Here is a 21,400-nt window from a genome sequence, read left to right on the forward strand (position 1 = left end):
TCCAAGTAGTATGGTTGAGATAAAATATGTCCACCAATTCTCACAGGCATCAATGCACAGTTCAATGAATCAACACAATCATGAAGCACGTACAAGCAGCAGCATAGCATAATGAATATAGAGGGCTGCCTCAGAGTCAAGAAGCCCTGGGTTCAAATTCTGTCTCTGACACCCATTAGCTGTGTGACCCATGTCAAGTCACATAATGTGTTGGCATTTTAAGCTGGTGGTATTGAAGCAGCTTTGATCATACACTTTGATCAGTGAAAATATTTTGAGCTGTATTTACAAATTTTTGCATGTACTACTATGCTAATAATTACAAACGTTATTTAAAAAACCAAAATTTAAAAAGGAGACAAAGATGAAATAACATTTTGTCCTAAAGGGATGGGAAGTCACAGGAGTTCAGTAAATAGGGTAACAACATCTGTACTTTATGAAAATCACTTTGTCAGCTAGCTAGGTGGAGGCTGGAAGAGAGAAAAGAGAGATTTGAAGCTATGGTAATCATCTTCTGGTTGATCTCCCTACCTCAAGTCTTTCCTCACAACAGTTCATCCTAATTTGGCTATCAAAGTGATTTTCCTAAAGCAAAAGTCTGACCATGTCACTTCTCCCTCTGCCATTCAATTATGACCTCAAGGATCAAACATAAAATCCTCTGGTGTTGAAAGTCCTTCATAACCTGGCCCCCTCCTACCTTTCCAGTTCCCTTGAAATATTCTGCAGTCCAAAACATCCTATCTCCCAATTCTGTGCATCTCCACAGTCTGTCCTCTAAGCCTTGAATTCTCTTCCGCATCTCTGCTTCCTGGCTCCTTCTAAAAGAAGCGTTTCTTGGTCCCTCTTAATGCTAGTACCTTCCAGAATTATCTCCAATTTATCCTGTGTGCATGTGTGTGTGTGTGTGTGTGTGTGTGTGTGTGTGTGTGTGTGTCTACATGTTTATAGATCTTGTCTATACATCATTTATTTGCATGTTGTCTCCTCCACTAGACTGTGAGTTCAAGGGCAGCAACTACCGCCTTCTTTTGTATCCCTGATCCAGTGCTTTGTACACAGCAGGTTGTAATAAATGCTTGTTGACGTAAGGCAGGGACATAAGTCAGGAGGATATTGCAGTAGTCCTGGCTAGAGGTGAAGAGGGACTGAATGTGGCAGTTTGAGCAGAAAGAAGGGGATATATGGGGTACAAAGAAAGAAGTGACCAGATCTGGTGAATGACTGGATATGTAGATATGAAGTACGACAAGATGACAAGGAGAATGTGAGAACCTGAATGACCAGAAGGACAGGAGTGCCCTTCAAATTAATCAGGAAATTTGGAAGAGGGGATGGATTTGGGGAGAAAAGTTAAGGTAATGATATCTATCAAATGACAAACCATCCACAACTGCTTCTCCTGGGCCACTCACTCTCCAATTCAAAATGAAAAGGGAGGAGGTGGGGCTCTGAGTACCTTCAGTCACAGAGTCAACTCTCAGACACTTCATGAAATAGTCAGTGATCTGGAGGGCAGGGGACAGTGGTAGAATTCCCCCAATGGCACCTGCACAATTATTGTAGGTGGTGGTTGGTTTAGGTTACACCTGTCCTAAAATGCTAAAGCTTAGTTCAGAAGTGGGGAAGTTGGAAGGAGCACAGCAGAGGGAAGGGGATCCTACCATCTAGTATACTAGTACCACTAGTATTTTATACCACTCCATCCCTTGATGGTTAAACTCCTTGAGAAAGTTGTCTACATGAGGCACCTCCACTTTCTTTCCTCTCACTCTCTTCTTAATCCTCTGCAATTTGGCAAAGATCTCATCATTTAACTGAAATTGTCTTCTTCAAAGTCACTAAATTGACAAATATAATGTCCTTTTCTCAATTCTTATCTGTCTTTACTCTTCTATAGTATAGGGTCTCCTATGACATCCTAGGCCATCTCCAATCATCCTGATGAATATCTGGCCACTAGATCCAGATGGCTCAGGAGGAGAAAGTAAGGCTAGTGACCTTGCAAAGCCCTCCCTTGCTCAAATCAAAGTCAACTGCCAAGTCATGTCACCATCTCTCTGATGTCATGGTCCTCTTTGAGAATGAAGGACAAACACAATTATTCTATAGAACTTTACAACATTTATCACCTTTTTCTCCTAAATATTCTCTCCTCTACCGATTTTTGTAACATTGTTCTCCCCTGGTTCTCTTCCTATCTGTTTGATCACTCCTTCTCAGTTACTTTTACTGGATCTTTATTCCCGTTATACCCACTGTCCAGTGTCCCCTTTTCTCACTCTAATTTGGGTTCTCAGGCTTTTCTTTTATTTTTATAACTATATCATTAGTTTCATTTGTAATCATATATATATTTTATGCTTTTAAAAACATTATTTTAAGAAAAGAAAACATACAACAAAGATTAAGAACTTTGGCTTTATATTAATATCATCCCTATGCAGAAGATTCCCAGATCTATTCATACAACCCAGTTTCTCTGCTGTTATCAACTGCTCCTTGGGCATTTCAAAGTGGAAGTTCCATGAGCATCTCAAATTCAATGTCTAAAACAGAACTCATTCTAACCCCACTCCTACCCATGACACCCCCTGCTTCCTTCCCCACCTTCTGCCCTCCTTTTCCATTTCCTATTACTGTCCAAGGTACTACTATCCTCCTAGTCAATCAGCCAAATGATTGTTGACTGCTTGCCTGCCTAACTGACTATCACAGTGAGGATATGGTTTTTACCTGTCTTCTCTACTCTTTGAACATCTGATCACACACCTTTTGGGGTTGGCTGCAGACTCTTGGAGTAACACCAATCTCAGTGTCATCTTCAATTGTGGGGAATGATCATTTCTATAGCTCCCACTATGTGCCAGGAACTGTGCTAAGTGTTTTAGAAACATTATGTCACAAGATCTTCATAATAACCCTAATAGGGCAGTGTTATTATTACCCCAATTCTACAATTGAAGAAACAGAGGCAGGCAGAGGTTAAGTGACTTGCTCAGGCTCACACAGCTACTAAGTGTTTCAGGCCAGATTTAAACTCAGGTATTTCTGACTCCAGGCCCAGGATTTTATTCATTGCACCACCAGTTGCCTAAATTACTCACTATCTCTCACCTTACATATCCAGTTTGTTGACAAATCATATCATTTTTTGCCTCCACAACATTTCTCATACATACCCTCTTCTCTCCACTCAGACAGCTAACACCCTAATTCAGACCTTCATCACTTCTTCACCTGAACTATTTTAAGAGCCTCCTATTGTTTTTCTCTTACAACTCTAAATCATCTTCCACTCGGTTGTCAAATTGATTTTTCTAAAGCATAGAGGTGAATATGTCATTTCCCTGCTCAGTGAACCCCAGTGGCTTCCCATCAGCTTCAGGATCAAATATAAACTCCTCTGTTTGGTATTTAAAGCTTTTCATAACATGTCCTCCTTACCTTTCCAGTCTTCTTTTACATTACACTCCTGCACATACTCTGTGTGTGTGTGTGTGTGTGTGTGTGTGTGTGTGTGTGTGAGGGGGGGAGGGGGGGCAGGGAGACAGACACTGGATCTACTTGTCATTCTTTGCACACAACATTCTACCTTCAATTTCCATGCCATTGTGGTGCCTGCCTCCCATGTCTGGAAGGCTCTGACTCTTTACCTGCATCTTTTAGTTTCCTGGCTCTCTTCAAATTTCAGCTCAAATCTCATGTTCTCCAAGAGACCTTTCTATGGCCCCCAGCTGCACTAAAATGCATTCCCCTCTCAGGTTTCCTTCTACAGACTTTGTATGCATCTTAAATATACTTAGTTATTATGTTGTCTCCCCCATTAGAATATAATATAATTAAGTTTTCAATTAACTTGAAAATTATACTAAACATAATTTAAGTGTGATGACTCAGAAGTCATTTCAGGAGCTCAGAACACTTCTCTGTCATGTATATGAAAAATAATGATGACCTGAGTGCACATAAGTGGTGATTAATAGAATTTCAGTTAATAGAAATCTTCACTAAAGGTTTATTTATCTATCATTGCCATTCAAAGTTTCTGGATAAATCACTTAACTTATTCAAGCCTCAGTTTCCACATGTGCAAGATAAGGACAATTCAATTCAGCTAAAACATCCCTGTTTGGCACTGGGATAAAACACAAGTACAGACCCTTGCTCTCAAGGTGATTACTGTCTCCTAGGGGTACAACATATAGAATGCAATTTAAAGCAGAAGAAAGCACTGATATTGAAGAATCATGAAAGTCTGCACAAAGCAAGTAGAAGCTGAGCTGGGACTTAAAAGAAATATGAGAATTCATCTTTGTATCCCTAACATCTTGTACACTCTCTGGCACACAATAAATACTCAAGAAATGCCTGTAGAATTGAACTGAAAAAGTGGAAGTAAGGAATGAAAGCATTACAAGTCTGGGGGTATAACTTAAGTGAAGATATAGAGAGAGGACAGGGAAGGTCAAGGGAAGGGAACTCTTAAGTCAGTGAGGTGTATTTCTTCAGATTCAGATTCAGATCATTTTGGGGGCTGTGTGGAATATGGATTGGAGAGGGAAGAGACCGGAAGGAGAAAAGACCAATTAGCACACTATTTATGCAGTTCATATATTTTTGATATTATGCTTAAATTTCAAAGATATTAACGTGCAATTTGAGATACTATCCTTTCACCTTTTCGTGAGGGGGAATATTTGTATTTGTTAAATTCAACAATTTGTTAAATTCAGTACTAGAAACCTATGGACTTTATTGCAGACTTCTTAACTGAAGATTATTCTTAATCACTCTCTCTTATAAATCATCCTTCTCCCCCCTAGACTTCTATGGCTTCCTGGTGTTCAAAGCCAAGGCAGACTTTGGCACATAGACTCTGTATATCAACTGAAGAGGCTAGGAAGTCCTTGAATAATTAGGCTTACCTACTGGGCATACAGAGATGGGTGGACATAGCTAAATGTATGGGACTTGAATGGCAGACAAAATGTGTACGTATATACACAACACGTACACACACGCACACAAAATATATGATATATATGAAGGACTGTTATGTAGAAGGTGGATATTTATTTGAATGGATCCCAAAGGGAGAACTAAGAATGATTAGGGGAATTTACAGAGAAGTAGATTTAGGCTCCAGATAAGGAAAAACTTTGAATAATAAGAGCTGCCCAAGAGTGGAATGCCTTCAAAGTAGTGGCTTCCCCACCACTAGAGGTCTTCTAGAAGGGATGGATAATCATTTCCTGTAATATGGTAGGGGATGTTGCACTGCATGAACTAGCTGTCCTTCTGTTCCTGGCATCTTACTTCTAATTGCAATGTCAGGAGAAATGGTGGAAACTTCATTCCTCACCCTTTAAGTCTTTTCTATTCACATGGAAATGCAAACATCTAACCCTGTGCTGTCAGAGGAAATAAACAATGTTGATTTTTGAAGACCTTTTCTCTTTGTTAAATTCTCATTCCCACAAGCTAAATGTATAAAGAGTGTAGCTACAGAATTCAGATTGTGGTACTCTCTGTGACTTTGGGCAAGTCATTTAACTTCTCCAGTCCTTAGCTTCCTTGTCTGAAAGAACGAAGAGGACAGATTAGATTTCTAACTTGCTTCCCAGATCTAAATCTTATGAACTTATGCAGGCTGTTGGCTCCTACCAACAACCGTTTTGTACTTGCCACTCAAGAAACTGAGTGGTAGATTATTTTAGTCCAATTAGACTCCTGCTATCTCTTTCCTCAAAACAATCTCCCCTCATTTCTCTTCTTCCCAGTAGCAATAGCAGGTTGTTCTTAGGGATGAAGCTATTTGTGCACAATAGTTCAGGTTTTAAGTACAGAGTACCTTAACTCAGACTTGATCAAGTGGTCCTGAAACAACCTTAATAAGCAAATGGCAAAAAGGAACAGTTGTCTCAATACTCTTATGACAAAAAGACTGTATGTCAATCAAGCATTAAATTAGTCTCAAAAAGATCTAAGCAAAGTTAGCCCTAATCAAAGAGTAAGTAAAATGAGACTCAACATAGGTGAATTAAGGGAGGAGAGACTGATCAATTAGGTTATATCAGTTCAAAGTTCAAGGATTCTACATTTCTACTTTCTATGGTTACTACACATTTTCTTTTTCTTTTTTCTTTCTTTTTTTGTGGCAATTATTCTGTTTAGCTGTGACAATAATTTAAACAGGTAATGTTATAACATCAGTTCTAGGCTTAAATTTCATCGTATTGAAAGTACATATTTTTCTAACTTATTCTGTTATCTTTGGAAGTCAAATAAGGAACTGGCCTTCTAAAAGGGGAGAGAAAAGACTTATTTATTAGATTTTTGTTACATATGTAATATGAAAAAAATGTAAAGACACATGTATATATACACATACATGTATAATTTGTGAGATAAATACATGGTAACTGAGACAGAATTAAGTTTACATCTAAATGTTATCATAAATTAATTCAGTATACTAAGTTATTTTTAGTACCAATTCTTGCCTAGCATTGTAGGATATGCAAAAATATTGCTAGGAGACAAGACATATGCAATAATCAGAAAATGAACAAACAAGCACTTACTAAGTACCTATAATAGACAACAAAGGCAGTACATAATAAAATACTAAATTTCATGGTGTCAGTACCATGTACTTGACTGTAAGTGCCACAGAAAGAATGGTTCAAATTATAAAGAAAGGTTTCCTAGTGGAGGTTGAGAAGGATTTTGAAGAAACATCATGTAGTGATATATATATATAGTAGGAATTTAAAATGTTTGTTGTAAAAATCCCAAAATGACAATACTGCATCCATAAAAGTCAGGTATATTAAGGTTTCATTACCTCATAGGAGATAGAAAGACAAAGTCCAATATGTTTTAGGAAAGTACTATAAAAATTATAAAATCAAAGATTCAGAGAAAAATACCATAGAGACAACTTGATCACACTGGTCACACGGATATTTACTGGTAGAACTAACACCAGAACCAAGATCTTCTGACTCTCAACATATAGACAATTCATCTCAACTTACCATTATTTTATACAATTCTTTATATGCTTTAAAAAACTCAATATAATATTTCTTTTATAAGACTGGTAATTATTTAAACATAATGTGGGGCATTTTATGACAGAGTGTTTAAGTATGTAAAGACACTAACAACTAAGACTAAGTCATTGTCTTTCAAGCCACTCTTTGAGACACGGATTGTTTTTGACTTCTTTTTAAAGTTAAAACTAAAGCTTTCGTGTAAAGTATGTGAGGTTAATGAAACACCAGGGCACAAACACACACCAGACATCCTTTTCGGAGCCAGAGGCTTTTCTCCTCTTTGTATTCATTTCCTGTCAGGTCTGATATTTCAAAAGAACACTGAAGAAGTTCAGGTTTTTGTTTACAAGTTAGGCAGCAAGAAACCTAAAGTATTTTAAGTTGGATACTATAATTGGAAAACTGTTCCATGAAACTCATAATTTAAAATATGAACTACTTTTAGCCTATTCTTTTCTCATACAAGTGTACATCAAAGCAAGTCAAAGCATGCAAGATCTAGGTAAGTAAGTCAGCTACATGATGGGGAGACAAATGGGAGGAAGGCAAATATAAGACGAAATTTTGTAAACCGCGCTAGAGTCCGTAGAGTGCAGAACAAGTATTTATATGCCTTTGTATCAGAGGTGGACAAATATAACAGAAATATAAACAAGAAAGAAAATGTAGAGCTGATTTAATTGTTAGCAAACTGATTTATGGGAACTTCTGGAAAAGAACAGGCATGTTTCTCTGGGTATAATTACTTTAGTCCAATATCCTTTCTCAACTATAAAATAGCATAGTGCCATTTCTACTTCCTCATGTACCACTTGAGACAGTAGAGTCCAAATGTGGCAACCACGCTTTCTTTGATGGAGAAAAAAGTTTATTACAGTAATCTTAACTTTTCTACTTTCCATCTATTTTTTATCTTCGGTTTTTCCTTGGAAAACTTAGGAGAATCTGGCTTAACTATCTCTTGTCAAACCTTCTCACCACTGCTAGTGCCTGTTCTCAGAGATTACCTTCCAGCTATTCTGTATACACCTTTTACATTCGTAGACATTGGTATATTGTCTCTCCCATTAAAATGTAAGCACCTTGATGGCAAGGACTGTGTATGCCTTTTGTTTTATTCCTAGCACTAATTAGGCGTGTGACAACAAATACTCGTTGCCTGAAAAAGTTCATGGCCTTTTCCCAATCCTTATCCTGCTTGGCAGCATTTGACACTGTTAATCTCTGTCTGTCTCCGTGTGTGTGTGTGTGTGCGTGTGTGTGTGTGTCTGTCTTTCTCCCTCTCAGAGAAAATACTGAAAGCAGCCATAAAAAGAAAGAATTCAAAAACCGTGGAGCCATAGTTGGGGAACACACAAGATTCTGGGAAAATTATCTCACATAAATGTGATACACAAGAAAGAATTTATATTTTAATGGGAGCGATATAGTGTAATGTGAGGGGAAAGAAGAGCAAGCAACATTGACCCTCTTTCTCCTCTGAGCTGGTTCAAGGACGGAAGAATACACACACAGACACACCCAGATACAGAACACACACACACACACGCACACACACACACACCCAGATACAGAAATTGATCTTACCTAATAGGAAAGTAGGAGACAAAAGGATTAAGGGAAAGCAGGGAGGGGATCAAGAATAAGGAGAATAAATTCAGGGAGGCAGTGGTCAGAGGCAAAACAGACTCTCAGAGAGAAGACAGGGTAAAAAAGAAAAGGATAAGTATAATAGAGTAATATGAAGGGAAAATACACAACTAACAATCATAGCTGTGAATGTGAATGGGATGTACTCAACCATAAAAAGGAGAATAGCAGAATGAATTGGAAACTAGGATCCAGCAACATGTTGTTTTCAAGAAATATATTTGAAATAAAAAGATACGCACAGAACTAAAATGTGGGGCTGGAGCATAATCTATTATGCCTCAAGTGAAGTAAAAATGGTAGGGGTAGCAATGATGATCTCAGGCAAAGAAAAAACTGATCTAATTAAAAGATAAAAACAAGGAAATTACATTTTGCTAAAAGGTACCATGGGCAATGAATTAATATCAACACTAGATACATACACATATGCATCTATGTATAATATAGAGATAGTATACATAGATACATACACATATGTATCTATGTATACTATCTCTATATATTAATTTACATATATATATCTCAACATTAGATATGTACCAAACAGCATAGCATCCAGATTCTCAAAGAAAAAGTTGAATGAGTTACAGGAAGAAATAGTGAAACTATAATTGTAAGGAACCTCAATTTATTCCTCTCAGTCCTAGATAAATCTAACTATAAAATAATCAAGAAAAAAGTTAAAAGAAATGAACAGAACTTTAGAAAAGGTACATGATAGTTCTCTAGAGAATAATGAATTGGAATAGAGAGGAGTATGCCTATTTCTCAGCTGTGCATCATATAGCTTCACAAAAACTAGCCATGTGTTAGGGCATAAAAGCCTCAAAACAAATACAGGAAAGCATAAATAATAAATGCTTCTTTTTCTGACCAAAATGCAATAAAAATTATGTTCAATAAAGGGTCTTTGAATAAAAATTAACTGTAAACTAAATAATGTAATCTGAAAGAATAGGCAAGTCAAAGAAAAAAAAAATCAAAGAAAAAAAAATCAATGTCTTATTTATCTCAAACTTAACATGTCCAAAACAGAACTCATTATCTTTCTCTTAAAATCCATTCCTCTTCTGAAATTCTCTCTCTTTTGAGAATATTACCAACCTTTCAGTCATCTTGTTTCAAAACTTGAAATTATTCTTGATTCTTTGTTGCCCTCAGATGCCAACCTTTGTCAACTGTACCTTCACAACATTTCTCATAGCCTTCTTTTCTTTCCACTCATGTAGCCAGCCACCACTTTAGTTCAGGTGCTCATTACTTCTCACCTGTACCATTACAACAGTCTCTTTCTGCCTCAATATTCTCCTCTCTTCAGTCTCACCTGTGGCTCCATGGTTCCTGAATTCTTTCTTTCTCCCTGCTTTCAGTATTTTCTCCAGGACCTTTGAGTTCCTGATATTGGTTATAGCATTCATGAGAATTTTCATTTTGAAGTTTCTTTTAGGAGGTAAGCAGTGGATTCTTTTGATTTCTAATTTGCCCTTCAGTTCTAAGATATCTGGGCCATTCTCCTTTATAACTGATGATAAGCTTATCTATATGAACTTCCAAGAACATATTAATTAGGTCTGTACTCAAAGACTTTCCAACATAACAGAATGTTCAACAGTTTACGGTCCACCTGCACACTTGAGAACACTAGTTCACCTCTTTGTGAATGTCTGAGCAGGATTTTGTGAATTTCCCTTCCAATATACATACATAATAGCTTTTGATAAAATGTTAACAATCACTACTGTTAAAAAACCCTAGAAAGCACAAGAATAAAAGAAGCATTCCTTAAATTAATAAGTAGCATCAATGTGAAAGCAAGAGAAAGCATTATCTGTAATGGGGATAAACTAGAAGCCTTTCTAATAAGGTCTAATAAGGGGAGAAAGGATCTCCATTATCACCATTACTATTTAATATTGCACTAGAAATGCTAGGCAGAGTAATAAGATAAGAAAAAGACATAGAAGGAATAAGTAATAAGGAAACAAAATAATCACTTTTTGAAGATAACATTATGAGTTTACTTAGAGAACTTCAAAGAGTCAACTAAAAAAACTAACTGAAACAATTAAAAACTTCAGCAAACTTGAAATATATAAAATAAATTCACACAAATCATTAGCATTTCTATATCTCACCAATAAAATGAAGCAGGAAGAGATAGATAGATAAATGCAATTTAGAATAACTAGAGACACACAAAACAGTACTTCGGAGTCTGCCTGCCAAGCCACAAACAGTAGCTATGAACACAATTACAAAACACTGTTTACATAAAGACAGATCTAAATAATCGGAGATATATTAATTGCCCATATGTAGGCTAAGCTAATATAATAAAAGTGACAATACAATCTAAATTAATTTATTCGTTGTTATACCACACTATCAAAGAATTCATATACAGAGTAAAACAAATAAGAAGAAAAGGTCAAGAACATCAAGGGAACTAATGAAAAAAAATGAGAAAGAAAAGGACCTCCCAGTACCAGATAACAAATTATACTACAAAGTTGTGATCATCAAAACAATTTGGTACTGCGTTAGAAATAGAGAGATTAGGTTGATCAGTGGAATACATATATAGAGGCAAATGAGCACAGTAACAGTGTTTGATAAACAAAGATCCCAGCTATTGGGGCAAGAACTCACTATTTGACAAAAACTGTTGGGAAAACTGGAAAGCAGTCTGGCAGAAACCAGGCACACAGACCAAGTCTCACCCCATTTACCAAGATAAGCTCAAAATGGGTTCATGATTTAGATGTAAAAGATAATATAATAAGTAAATTGGTGGATCATGGAAGAAATTATTTATCAGATCTCTGAAGACTGGAAGAGTTTATGACCAAACAAGAAATAGATGGATCATAAGAGGTAAAAATGGATTAAATGTAATTACATTAAATTAAAAAGGTTTTACACAAACAAAACAAATGCAGCTAAATTTACAAGAAAAACAGGAAACTGGGGGAAAAACTTATGTAGAAAGTTTTTATGACAAAAATCTCATTTTTAAAATATATAGGGAACAGAGACAGATTTACAAGAATAAGAGTCACTCCAGTCACTACCCAATTGATAAATGGTCAAAGAATATGAATAGACAGTTTTCAGAGATAGAGACCATAGTTATCAATAGCCATACGAAAAAATGTTCCAAATCACTAATGATTTGAGAAATGCAAATTAAAACAACTCTCAGGTGCGACTTCACTCAAGATTTTCTAAGACAACCATAACAAAAAAAGAGAAATGCTAGAGGCAGAGTGTGGGAAAATAGGTATACTAATATTCTGTTGGTAGAACTGTGAACTATTTTAATGTTTCTGGAAAGCAATTTAGAACCATGCCCCAAAAGCTATTAAACTGTGCGTATCTTTTGGCCCACTGATACTGCTATTAGGCCTGTACTCAAAAGAGATAAAAGAAAGAGAAAAAAGCATCCATACATACAAAAATATTTTAATAGTTCTTTTAATGGTGGCAAAGAATTGGCAACTTGAAGGCATGCTCATTGCTTGGAAAATGGCTAGACAACTTATGGTATATAAATGTGATGGAATACTACTGTGCTATAAGTAATGATGAAGAGGAAAGTTTCCAAAAAAAAACCTGGGAAGACTTGTATGAATTGATGCAAAGTGAAGTGATCAGAATGAGGAGAAAAATTTATACACTAATAGCAATACTGTAATGCTAAATTGTGAAAGACTTTGTAATTCTTGTTAACACAATGTCCAACCACAATTCAAAAGGTCTTCTGATGAAACATGATATCCACCTCTAGACAGATGACTAATAAACAGCAGACTGAAGGCTATTTTCTACTCTTTTTTGCCTTTTTTGGCGGGGGGAGGGAGGTGGACATGGCTAAGGCAGAAATTTGTTTTACATGACCATACCTATTTATAATGGGTTTTGTTTTTCTTGTCTTCTTAATGGGTGAGAGAGGGGCATGAGGAAAAAGAATACAGAACTGAAAATAAAATAAAATTAAAAAAAAAGAGAAGGGAGAGAAGCACATTTTTCATCTCTTCTTTGAGAACAAGGTTAATAATAACAACTACATAGCACTTGGCACCTTTTTTTTCTTCTATTTATATTGTTATAGTCAAAGTGTGTTATTACTGGTTCTGTTTACTTCACTCTAGCATCAGTTCATACAAGTTTTTCAATGCTTTGCTGAATTCTTCATATTCATCATTTCCCTATGGTGCAATCATTTTCAATTACATTCATGTACAATAATTTGTTAAGTCATTCTCCAATCGATGGGCATACCACTTTGTTTTCAGCACTTTGCTATCACAAAAAAAAACAAAAACAAAAACGTTGCTATAAATACTTTGGGATCTTTGTTTCTCATTACTTCCTTGGACCATAAGCCTAGCAGTGGGATCTCTTAGCCAATGAAGTATAGACATTTTAGTCATTTTCTTAGCATAATTCCAAATTTATTCCCAGAATGTTCAGAACAATTTATAGCCTGATCAACTGTGTATTAGTGTGTTTATCTTTCCACATCCCCTCTAAAACTTACCATTCCCATTTGTCATCTTTGCCAATTTTCTAGATGTGAGTATGAAACATCAGAGCTTTTCTAATCTGCTTTTAGATTAGCTAGATGGTATACCAGATAGAGTGCCAGGCTGTAGTGAGGAAAACTTGAGTTCAAATCCAGGCCCAGACACTTACTGTGTGACCCTGGACAAATCACTTTAACTCTGTTTGCTTCAACTTCCTAATCTATAAGATGAGGTGGAGAATGGAAAAGTAAACCACTCTAGTATCTTTGCCAAGAAAACTCCAAATGAGTTTCACTGAAATTATTGGCTAACAACACTAGCAAATCTTTTTTTCTCTAATTATTAGTGATTTGGAGCAGTCTTTCATTCATTCTCAATAGTTTGCAACTCTTTGTTCTTATCTTTTGACCAGGGATCCAATAGAAACTGTTGTCATATATTGGTGTTAATAGTTCCTCATATATCTTTAAGATATTAGTTCTTCGTCAAAGATATTTAAAGCAAAGGTTTTTCTTTCAATTGCTTGTTTCCCTTTTTGTTCTGGCTGACTGATTTCATTTGTGAAAAAGGGCTTCAATTTCACATAATCAACACAATCCACTTAATACTTTGCCTCTATCTCTAGCATAGTTAAGAACTTTCCCTTCTAAACCACAGAGCAAATGTTCATTTTTAATGGGCAAACATGAGATGTCTTTACAATTTCTTCAAAAGGAAATAATAACGGACAAACAGCAGATCAAATATCAACCTAGGTATCTGGTACACCTAAACAAGGGTCAGAGAAAGAGAAGAATTTTTTTTAGGGTAGCAGATGCTGAAGAGAAGACAGTACTGGGTAGCTATGGAAACAAAACTTGTCTAAATATAGTAATGCAATGATGTGTGTGTTCATCCTTCGTTGCCGAAGAAAACCATGGCATCAGAGAAATAATGACATGACTTGCACTTGACTTTGTTTTGAGTGAGGGAGGGCTGTGCAGGTCACCAGCCTCACTTCTCCTCCAGAGCCATCTGAATCCAGGGACCAGATATTCAACAGGATGACTGGAGATGACCCAGGATGAGGCAGTTGGGGTTGTGACTTGCCCAAGGTCACCCAGCTAGTGAGTGTCAAGTGTCTGAGGTGAGATTTGAATTCAGGTCCTCCTGACTCCTGCACTGGTGCTCTATCCACTGCACCACTTAGCTGTCCCAGTAATGCAATGATACTCAAAAGACAGAATACAGCTAAGGGAGAGAAGCCTAGTTTAAGAAAGAGGTAACACTATCAGACTAAAGGGATCCTGAATTGAGTACAGTTGGATATGGGGACTAAACAAGGACACTGAGACAAAGGAAATTCAGTAAAATATATGTTCTAAGTTGAACAGATGTTAACTCTGTGCCCACAACTAGATAACTACAACTGCTCACTTTTAATGTTAAGAAGCAATATAACATAGTATTTAGAGAGTTGGCCTAGAGCCAAGAAACCTGGATTTGTAACACTTCTGACATGTACTGACTGTGTAACTTGGGGACTAGTCACAATTTCTCAGTGCTAAAGGTATTTCTCTAAGACTATAAGATTCAGAGAAGATGGTGCCCTGTAATTGGTACAAAGTTTCCTCATTCAAGAATATCTTTTATCAATGAAATTACAAGTTTATTTCCTATTTTGTAAAATCTATACCCAAATTCTTATCACTTGTAATTTATTTTTGTATTTAATAAGACTATTTTTAGAATACTGTTATCAAGATAACTAAATAGAGGGAGTACCAAGGTAATAAAAAGAGTACCACTGTATCTAAGGCAATAACCACAGCAAAGAGTTCCTAATCTAGAACTTCCTTCCTACCTTCATAGCCATTTTCCCATTGGTTTTTCCCTTCCTTCCATTTTGCAAAGACTTTTCTTTCTTCTCCCCAGGCATCAACAATAATTAAAGACATAAATGCACTATAGGAAATATGTGGTTTGTTCTCTTAAAAGTTTTCTAACTACATTAAGATAATTAAGCACAAAGATTTTTTAACTATCCTCAACATCAGAGTAATATGCAATCTACCATTTCCAAAATTATTCCTACTAACTTCTCTTCCTGCCTTAGAACACACAGTTATATATAAAAAGGTTGAGAGTGTTTGCTATAGCTTTCTAAGTACTGGACAAAGCTCTTTTATAAACAGTTGGAATCTGAATCTGAATAATTATGCCATTTTGCTTAAAATGTAATAATTCTTTTAAATTTCAAAATAAAGCATCCTTTATTATAAATCAGAAGTACTACCTTATGTAATCAAAAATATATGAACACTTCAAAATTTTCTTTTTCAATTCGGAGTGACATACTACATGACTTGTACTGAATGCTAAAATACATAAAAATATTTTTTTCTTAATCAAGGTATCCTCAGAAGCCAAAGAATGAAGCAATTCACTGTACTCCTCCAAAAACTATTATAATTCCAGATTACATGCTGAATTCATGCTGATCAAACAACTACAGATTTATTCCTATGGTAAAGTGCATTCAAGTGTCTCAGTTGTATTCAATTTCATTAATACGTATTCATGAATTCAAACATCTTTATTTAAACTGAGTACTTACTGATTGCCATGCTAGTGATTCCATGATCCGATGTTCACAACGTTCTAAATGTTTTATCATTTCTCTTGTCAAACTACCTTCTGCCTTGATAAAGCTTTCAATCACTTTGTAAAAGTCAAATGCTTTTAAATCAAGTACATTCAGAATCCATGGAAAAGACAAATCTGTTCCGGAATCATGACTCTGGTATGTACTCCCTAGAAGTAAAAGAAGAAGCCATTTATCCTCTTTTTTCTTACATTATCCTCTTTTCAAGGAGTTCAACAGATACTATCTCACAGCCCGTTTTTTAAATAATTCAGATTGTTTGTCCCTTAAGCAAATTTTCTGTTCAGGTGTTATACACAAATATAGACCTGACTTAAAATCTTAACCTGTTAATAAGAAACCTATTAATAAGGGGATAGTTCAATAAAAAACCAAAAAGTAGATCACAGTCTCTTAAAATTCTGAATCTAATAAAAACAGATTAATTTCCAATTAGACTTACTGCCATATGTGGCCATTACAACCTCAACAGCACACGCCAACAGAGATGTATGGAAGATGTTATCATTCAAAAGTTTGCTGAAAAAAAATGTTGAAAACATTACTTTTTTGTTTAACAAGAAAAGGAAAGCTTCTACTAAAGTTAAGAAAATTCACCTAAAGAACATTATATACAGTAACAACCACAGGATACGAGGACTGTTTATGATAGATTTAGCTGGGGGTGGGGGGGCACCAAGATGGCAGAATAGAAAGATGCATATACACCAGCGCTTCCCCCACAGCCCACAAAATACCTGTAAAAAATGACTCTCAACAAATTACAGGGCAGCAGAAGCCACAGAACAACAGAGTAAAAGAAGTTTCCAGCCAAAGGTAACCTGGAAGGCTATCAGGAAAGGTCTATCTCACAGGACACTGAGTGAAGTGGAACTCAGCCCTGGCTGCAGCACTGGAAGGAACAGGACCTGAACAGACCTCCAGGGCAGAATTCCCAGCAGGGAAGGTCCCAGGTCCCAGATCCCTCAACCCACAAGCAACAAAGAAAGCTCCAAAGGGCAGTGTGGGAGGGCTTTCCTAGCTGGGCGAGAGAGGAGTGGGGATCCCCCAGCACTGGCCCCAGGCAACAGGAGAGGTGCTGGCAGCAGAAGCAGCAGCAGCAGCAGCAGCAGCGGGAGGCAGGTGGCTACAGTGGCCAGGAAGCAGCCTGGATCCATTGTCCAGGCAGCTCAGCATAAAGCCTCTGGGGGAACTGAGCAGCTGATCTGAACCTCAGCCCTCAGTGGTGGCCCCACCCAAAGCCCCCTGGGGGAATTAAGCAGCTGATCTGAATCTCAGCCTTGAGCGTGGTACTGGGGGGGGGGGGGGGGAGGGGGGGGCAGAAAGAGCTAGGAGCCTCTTCTTGACAAAGGATTCAGAAGTCAAGTAACTGGCTGGGAAAATGCCCAAAAAAGGGGAAAAAAATAAGACCACAGAAGGTTACTTTCTTGGTGAACAGGTATTTTCTTCCATCCTTTCAGATGAAGAAGAACAAGGCATACTGTCACAGGAAGTCAAGACCCCTGCCTCCAGTGCCTCCAAGGGGAATGTAAAATGCGCTCAGGCAATAGAGAGTTTGAAAAGCCCTTCCTTGAAATTAAGGGGTGAGGGAGGAAAATACTGGGAGGAGAAAGGGAGAAACAGAATGGGGCAGGCTATCACTCATAAAAGAGATAACAAAAATCTTGTTCAATGGAGGAGAAAAGAAAGAAAGAAGAGGGGAAAAGTGAAGCTTACTCTCTTCACAAATGGCTTAAGGAGGGGATTAACATGCTCACTCAATTTGGTATGAAAATCTATCTTACACTACAGGAAAGTAGGGGAGGAGGGGACAAGTGAGGTGAGGGGGATGATAGAAGGGAGGGCAAATGGGAGAAGGAAGTAACTAGAAGTAAACACTTTTGGGAAGGGACAAGATCAAATGAGAGAATAGAAAAAAAAAGGGAGGACAGGGTAGGATGGAGGGCAATATAGTCTTACACAATACGACTATTATGGAAGTCTTTTGCAAAATGACACACATATAGCCTGTATTGAATTGCTTACCTTCTCAGTGGGGATGGGTAGGGAAGGGAGGGAGGGAGAGAAGGTGGAATTCAAAGTATTAGAAATGAATGTTGAGAATTATTATTGCATATTACTGAGAAATAAGAAATATAGGTAATAGGGTATAGAAATTTATCTTGCCCTACAAGAAAAGAAAGAAGATGGGGATAAGGGAAGGGTGGTGTGTGATAGAAGGGAGAGAAGGGATAATCAGAATGCAAGGTATTATGAGGTAGGGGGAGGGGAGACATGCGGAGAAAAATTGGAACTCAAAATTTTGTGGAAATGAATGTTGAAATCTAAAAATAAATAAATTTTTTTAAAAATGATAGATTTAGCCTTTCACAGCAATGCAAGGACCTAAAATATTCTTAAAGAACTTTTGATGCAAAATGCCATCCACATCCAGAGGAAGAACTATGGAAGTGGAACACAGAATGAAACATACTACTTTCTCTTGTCTTGTGTTTTGGTTTGATTTTTCTCATGGTTTCTTCCATTCCTCTTAATTCTTCTATGCAACATGACTAATATGAAAATGTGCTTAATAAGAATGTATGTGTAGAACCCATATAAGATTGCATGTCATCTTGAGGAGGGAGGGGGGAGGGAAGGGGAAAAATTTTAAATTTATGGATGTTACTGCTAAAAAATGAAAATAAACTAAATAAATAGATAAAATTTAAAAAACAAAAAGAAAGAAAATTCACCTGAAGTTCTGAATAGACAGACGTTCTTCTTCCTATAATAAAAAACAAAACAATGTAAACTGAAACCTTTTCCATTATAGTATTAATGGTGTTCAATTCAACAAATATTTATAAGCAGCTATGAGTAAGGTGTTATGCTAGGGACAGAGAAATACAAACATGAAATAAGATACACTGTTTGGCCTGAATTTAAAATCAAATTAGACAAGTACAAAAGTAACTGCTGCAAGAGAAGATAGTGATAGGTCAAAAAAGGGGCCCACACAAAGTGCTGTATGAATTCTGCAGAGGAAATAATCACTTCTAGCTGAGTGAAATGAAGAAGGTGACAATGAGTTGAGTCTCAATGGAAGGGATACCAAAAGGCAGAAAAGGAAGGAAGAAGGAGGGAAGGAGGGAAGGAAGGAGGGAGGGAGGGAGGGAGGGAAGGAAGGAGGGAAGGAAGGAAGGAAGGAAGGAAGGAAGGAAGGAAGGAAGGAAGGAAGGAAGGAAGGAAGGAAGGAAGGAAGGAAGGAAGGGGGGGGAGGGAGGGAGGGAGGGTAAAGGGAAAGAAGGACATTCCAGAGGCAGGCTACACTATAAACAAAGGCATAGAAATTGGAAAGAATTGGAAAAGAATAGTGATAGGGATAGTGAATAGTACAATCTGGCTGCAATAGAGTGTATGAGAGGGAGTAGAGTTCAGTAAGGCTGAAAATTTAGATTGGGTCCAAACGCCTATGTACTTTAAAAAACCAGGATATGGTCTTATATTCTATTTAGTAAGCAACAGTAAAGCAGTAAATATTTTTGGACAGAAGAGTCACATCATTAGAGCTGTATAAAAACAAAATTAAGAAGTTAATGTTGTGGTCAGAAGGCTATTTTGGAGAAACTGAATGCCTGAACTAGGGTTTATGAAATGAAAATGAAAAGAGATCAATTAGAGAAATATCCAGACAAGAGAATAATTGTGTGAGTGAAGGAAACAGAGGAGTTCAAGTTAACTTCAAGGTTTAAAATCTGGGGGACAAGTTAAAACAATGATGTCATTGAGAAACAGAGAAGTAAAGGACAAGGCAGCTTTTCGGGGGAAGAGAATGAGTTTCCATTTAGAAATATGTTTTAAGTTATTGGATAGATTTCTAGACAGATCTATTTGGCAGCCACTGAAATTTACCAAATGTGAGACAAGAAAACCAGAAATATCAGCCTTTGCCACATTCCTTTGAAAGGACTGAGTCTCAGATTTACATAATCTGATTCAGGTAATGGGTGTTGTCAAACCTTTGCAAGTCATAGCAGATCGATCCATGTACAGAGGTGACCATGTGCAAAGAGAGCACCAAGAATATCAGGGTTACAGTAACTATTAAGTTAGTGTCTAACTTGATGGCTATACACAGGCAGGTTATTACCCCTCCTCCTTCTTTTTCACTTTAAGGCCCTGGCACACAGAGACACTTAACAGATATTTAACCCTAAATGATTGATTATGCCCAGAAAGGCAGTAGAGAAACCTCTCAATTGTTAAGTTGACAAATAGCTGCCTTGGTTCCTCCTCAGCAAGTCATCAACTTTTCTATTCTTTTGACTCTTACAGGATGGTCTGTTCATCTGACAGCACATTATCTTTCTTTGAAGGACAAGTATCACCTCGTTCCTCAGAGACTCTAGCTTCCACCTCTTCAGGAGCAGTCTTATGGTAGCTCTTCTACTTTACAACATAAAGGAAGTTGTGGTCCTGCTCTGAGTCCTTAGATTTCTTTTTCTCTTTTTCTTTTCACATTGAAGCCCTTCTTTGATTTGGGGTTTTTGTTGTTGTTGTATTTTTCCCATTTGCCTGTTAAGAAATACTATAATCTCCCTGGTAAGCTCAAAAGTACGGAAGTGCTCTTCAAGCCACATTTACTTTCTCTTAGAAGAAGACAAAGCTGGTGCTTTTATTACTGATACATTATGAGACTGCTTCAAAAATCTAATTCTAGTACATTCTACTCATTACAAAATATTTTCCTTTTCTCCACATTTTATAAAAGCAAGATCTTCAAACCTTTGTTGTTGTTTTTTTTTAATTTAACTGAATTCTTACTAATAACTCTTAGAGGTAACTTCCCTAGAGATTAAGTGTTTTAACCCAATTAGCCCTTTCTCACCACATTTTCACTTTAAACAGTCAGTGAAGGCAGAACAGTGATGGTAGGCTAGGAGGATATATTGAAGAGCCAAATACCACAGTAGAGGTGAAAATTGGATTTGGAAAAAGTAAATTATATGGAGAGGCAAATATTTAAAGAGGGGAATTTCAGAAGTTCATAATCTTGAAAGTCGAACAGTTTTAAATGTTGAGGTAAAAGCTGTGACTACCTTTTAGGTCTCTGAAGTAGAAGAGAAATGGAGATTGTGGAAGTTAAATAGTTCAGAAAACTACACAGACAGGGTCTTTAAAAAGGTATTATCATGGATAAAGAAATCTCTAAGAATGATGACAGAAAGAAAGAGAAAAAAGCAGAAATGACAGTCTTTGAGAAAAGTTGGAGAGTAAAGTGGAGGCTGGTAGATTATAGACAGTGATTAAGAGAGAGTGATACGATCAGATAGCATGGATTTCAACTCTGATATTAATTCTCACTTACCGATTTAAGCATAGATTCCATAACTCTGTAGTACAATCGCACTCCAAGTTTGTATCGCTTTAAAAACATACACACACAAACACAAAGAAATTTGAGATACCACTGCTTTAGAAAAAATACAGAAAGAATCAGAGATCTTGAAATACACGAATGATCCCTC

The 21,400-nt window shown here is 36.8% G+C and overlaps 1 protein-coding gene across 5 annotated transcripts in view; it reads right to left on the reverse strand.

Moving 5' to 3' along the window:
* The window catches only part of RB1 (RB transcriptional corepressor 1), a 182,620-nt gene that overhangs the window by 93,276 nt on the left and 67,944 nt on the right, over positions 1-21,400 (reverse strand). For all 5 annotated transcript variants that reach the window (XR_011967315.1, XM_072610548.1, XM_072610551.1 and 2 more), the window contains exons 14-17: positions 21,241-21,297; positions 18,626-18,657; positions 16,333-16,409; positions 15,843-16,039 (exon numbers count right to left, since the gene is read on the reverse strand). Coding sequence is in view for 4 of the 5 variants with exons in the window: in XM_072610548.1 (XP_072466649.1) it covers positions 15,843-16,039; positions 16,333-16,409; positions 18,626-18,657; positions 21,241-21,297 (363 nt within the window). In the remaining variant the exon portion in view is untranslated. The remainder of the gene's footprint in view (positions 1-15,842; positions 16,040-16,332; positions 16,410-18,625; positions 18,658-21,240; positions 21,298-21,400) is intronic.

This window comes from Notamacropus eugenii, chromosome 5 (genome assembly GCF_028372415.1).
Source record: "Notamacropus eugenii isolate mMacEug1 chromosome 5, mMacEug1.pri_v2, whole genome shotgun sequence".
Taxonomy (NCBI): Eukaryota; Metazoa; Chordata; class Mammalia; order Diprotodontia; family Macropodidae; genus Notamacropus; species Notamacropus eugenii.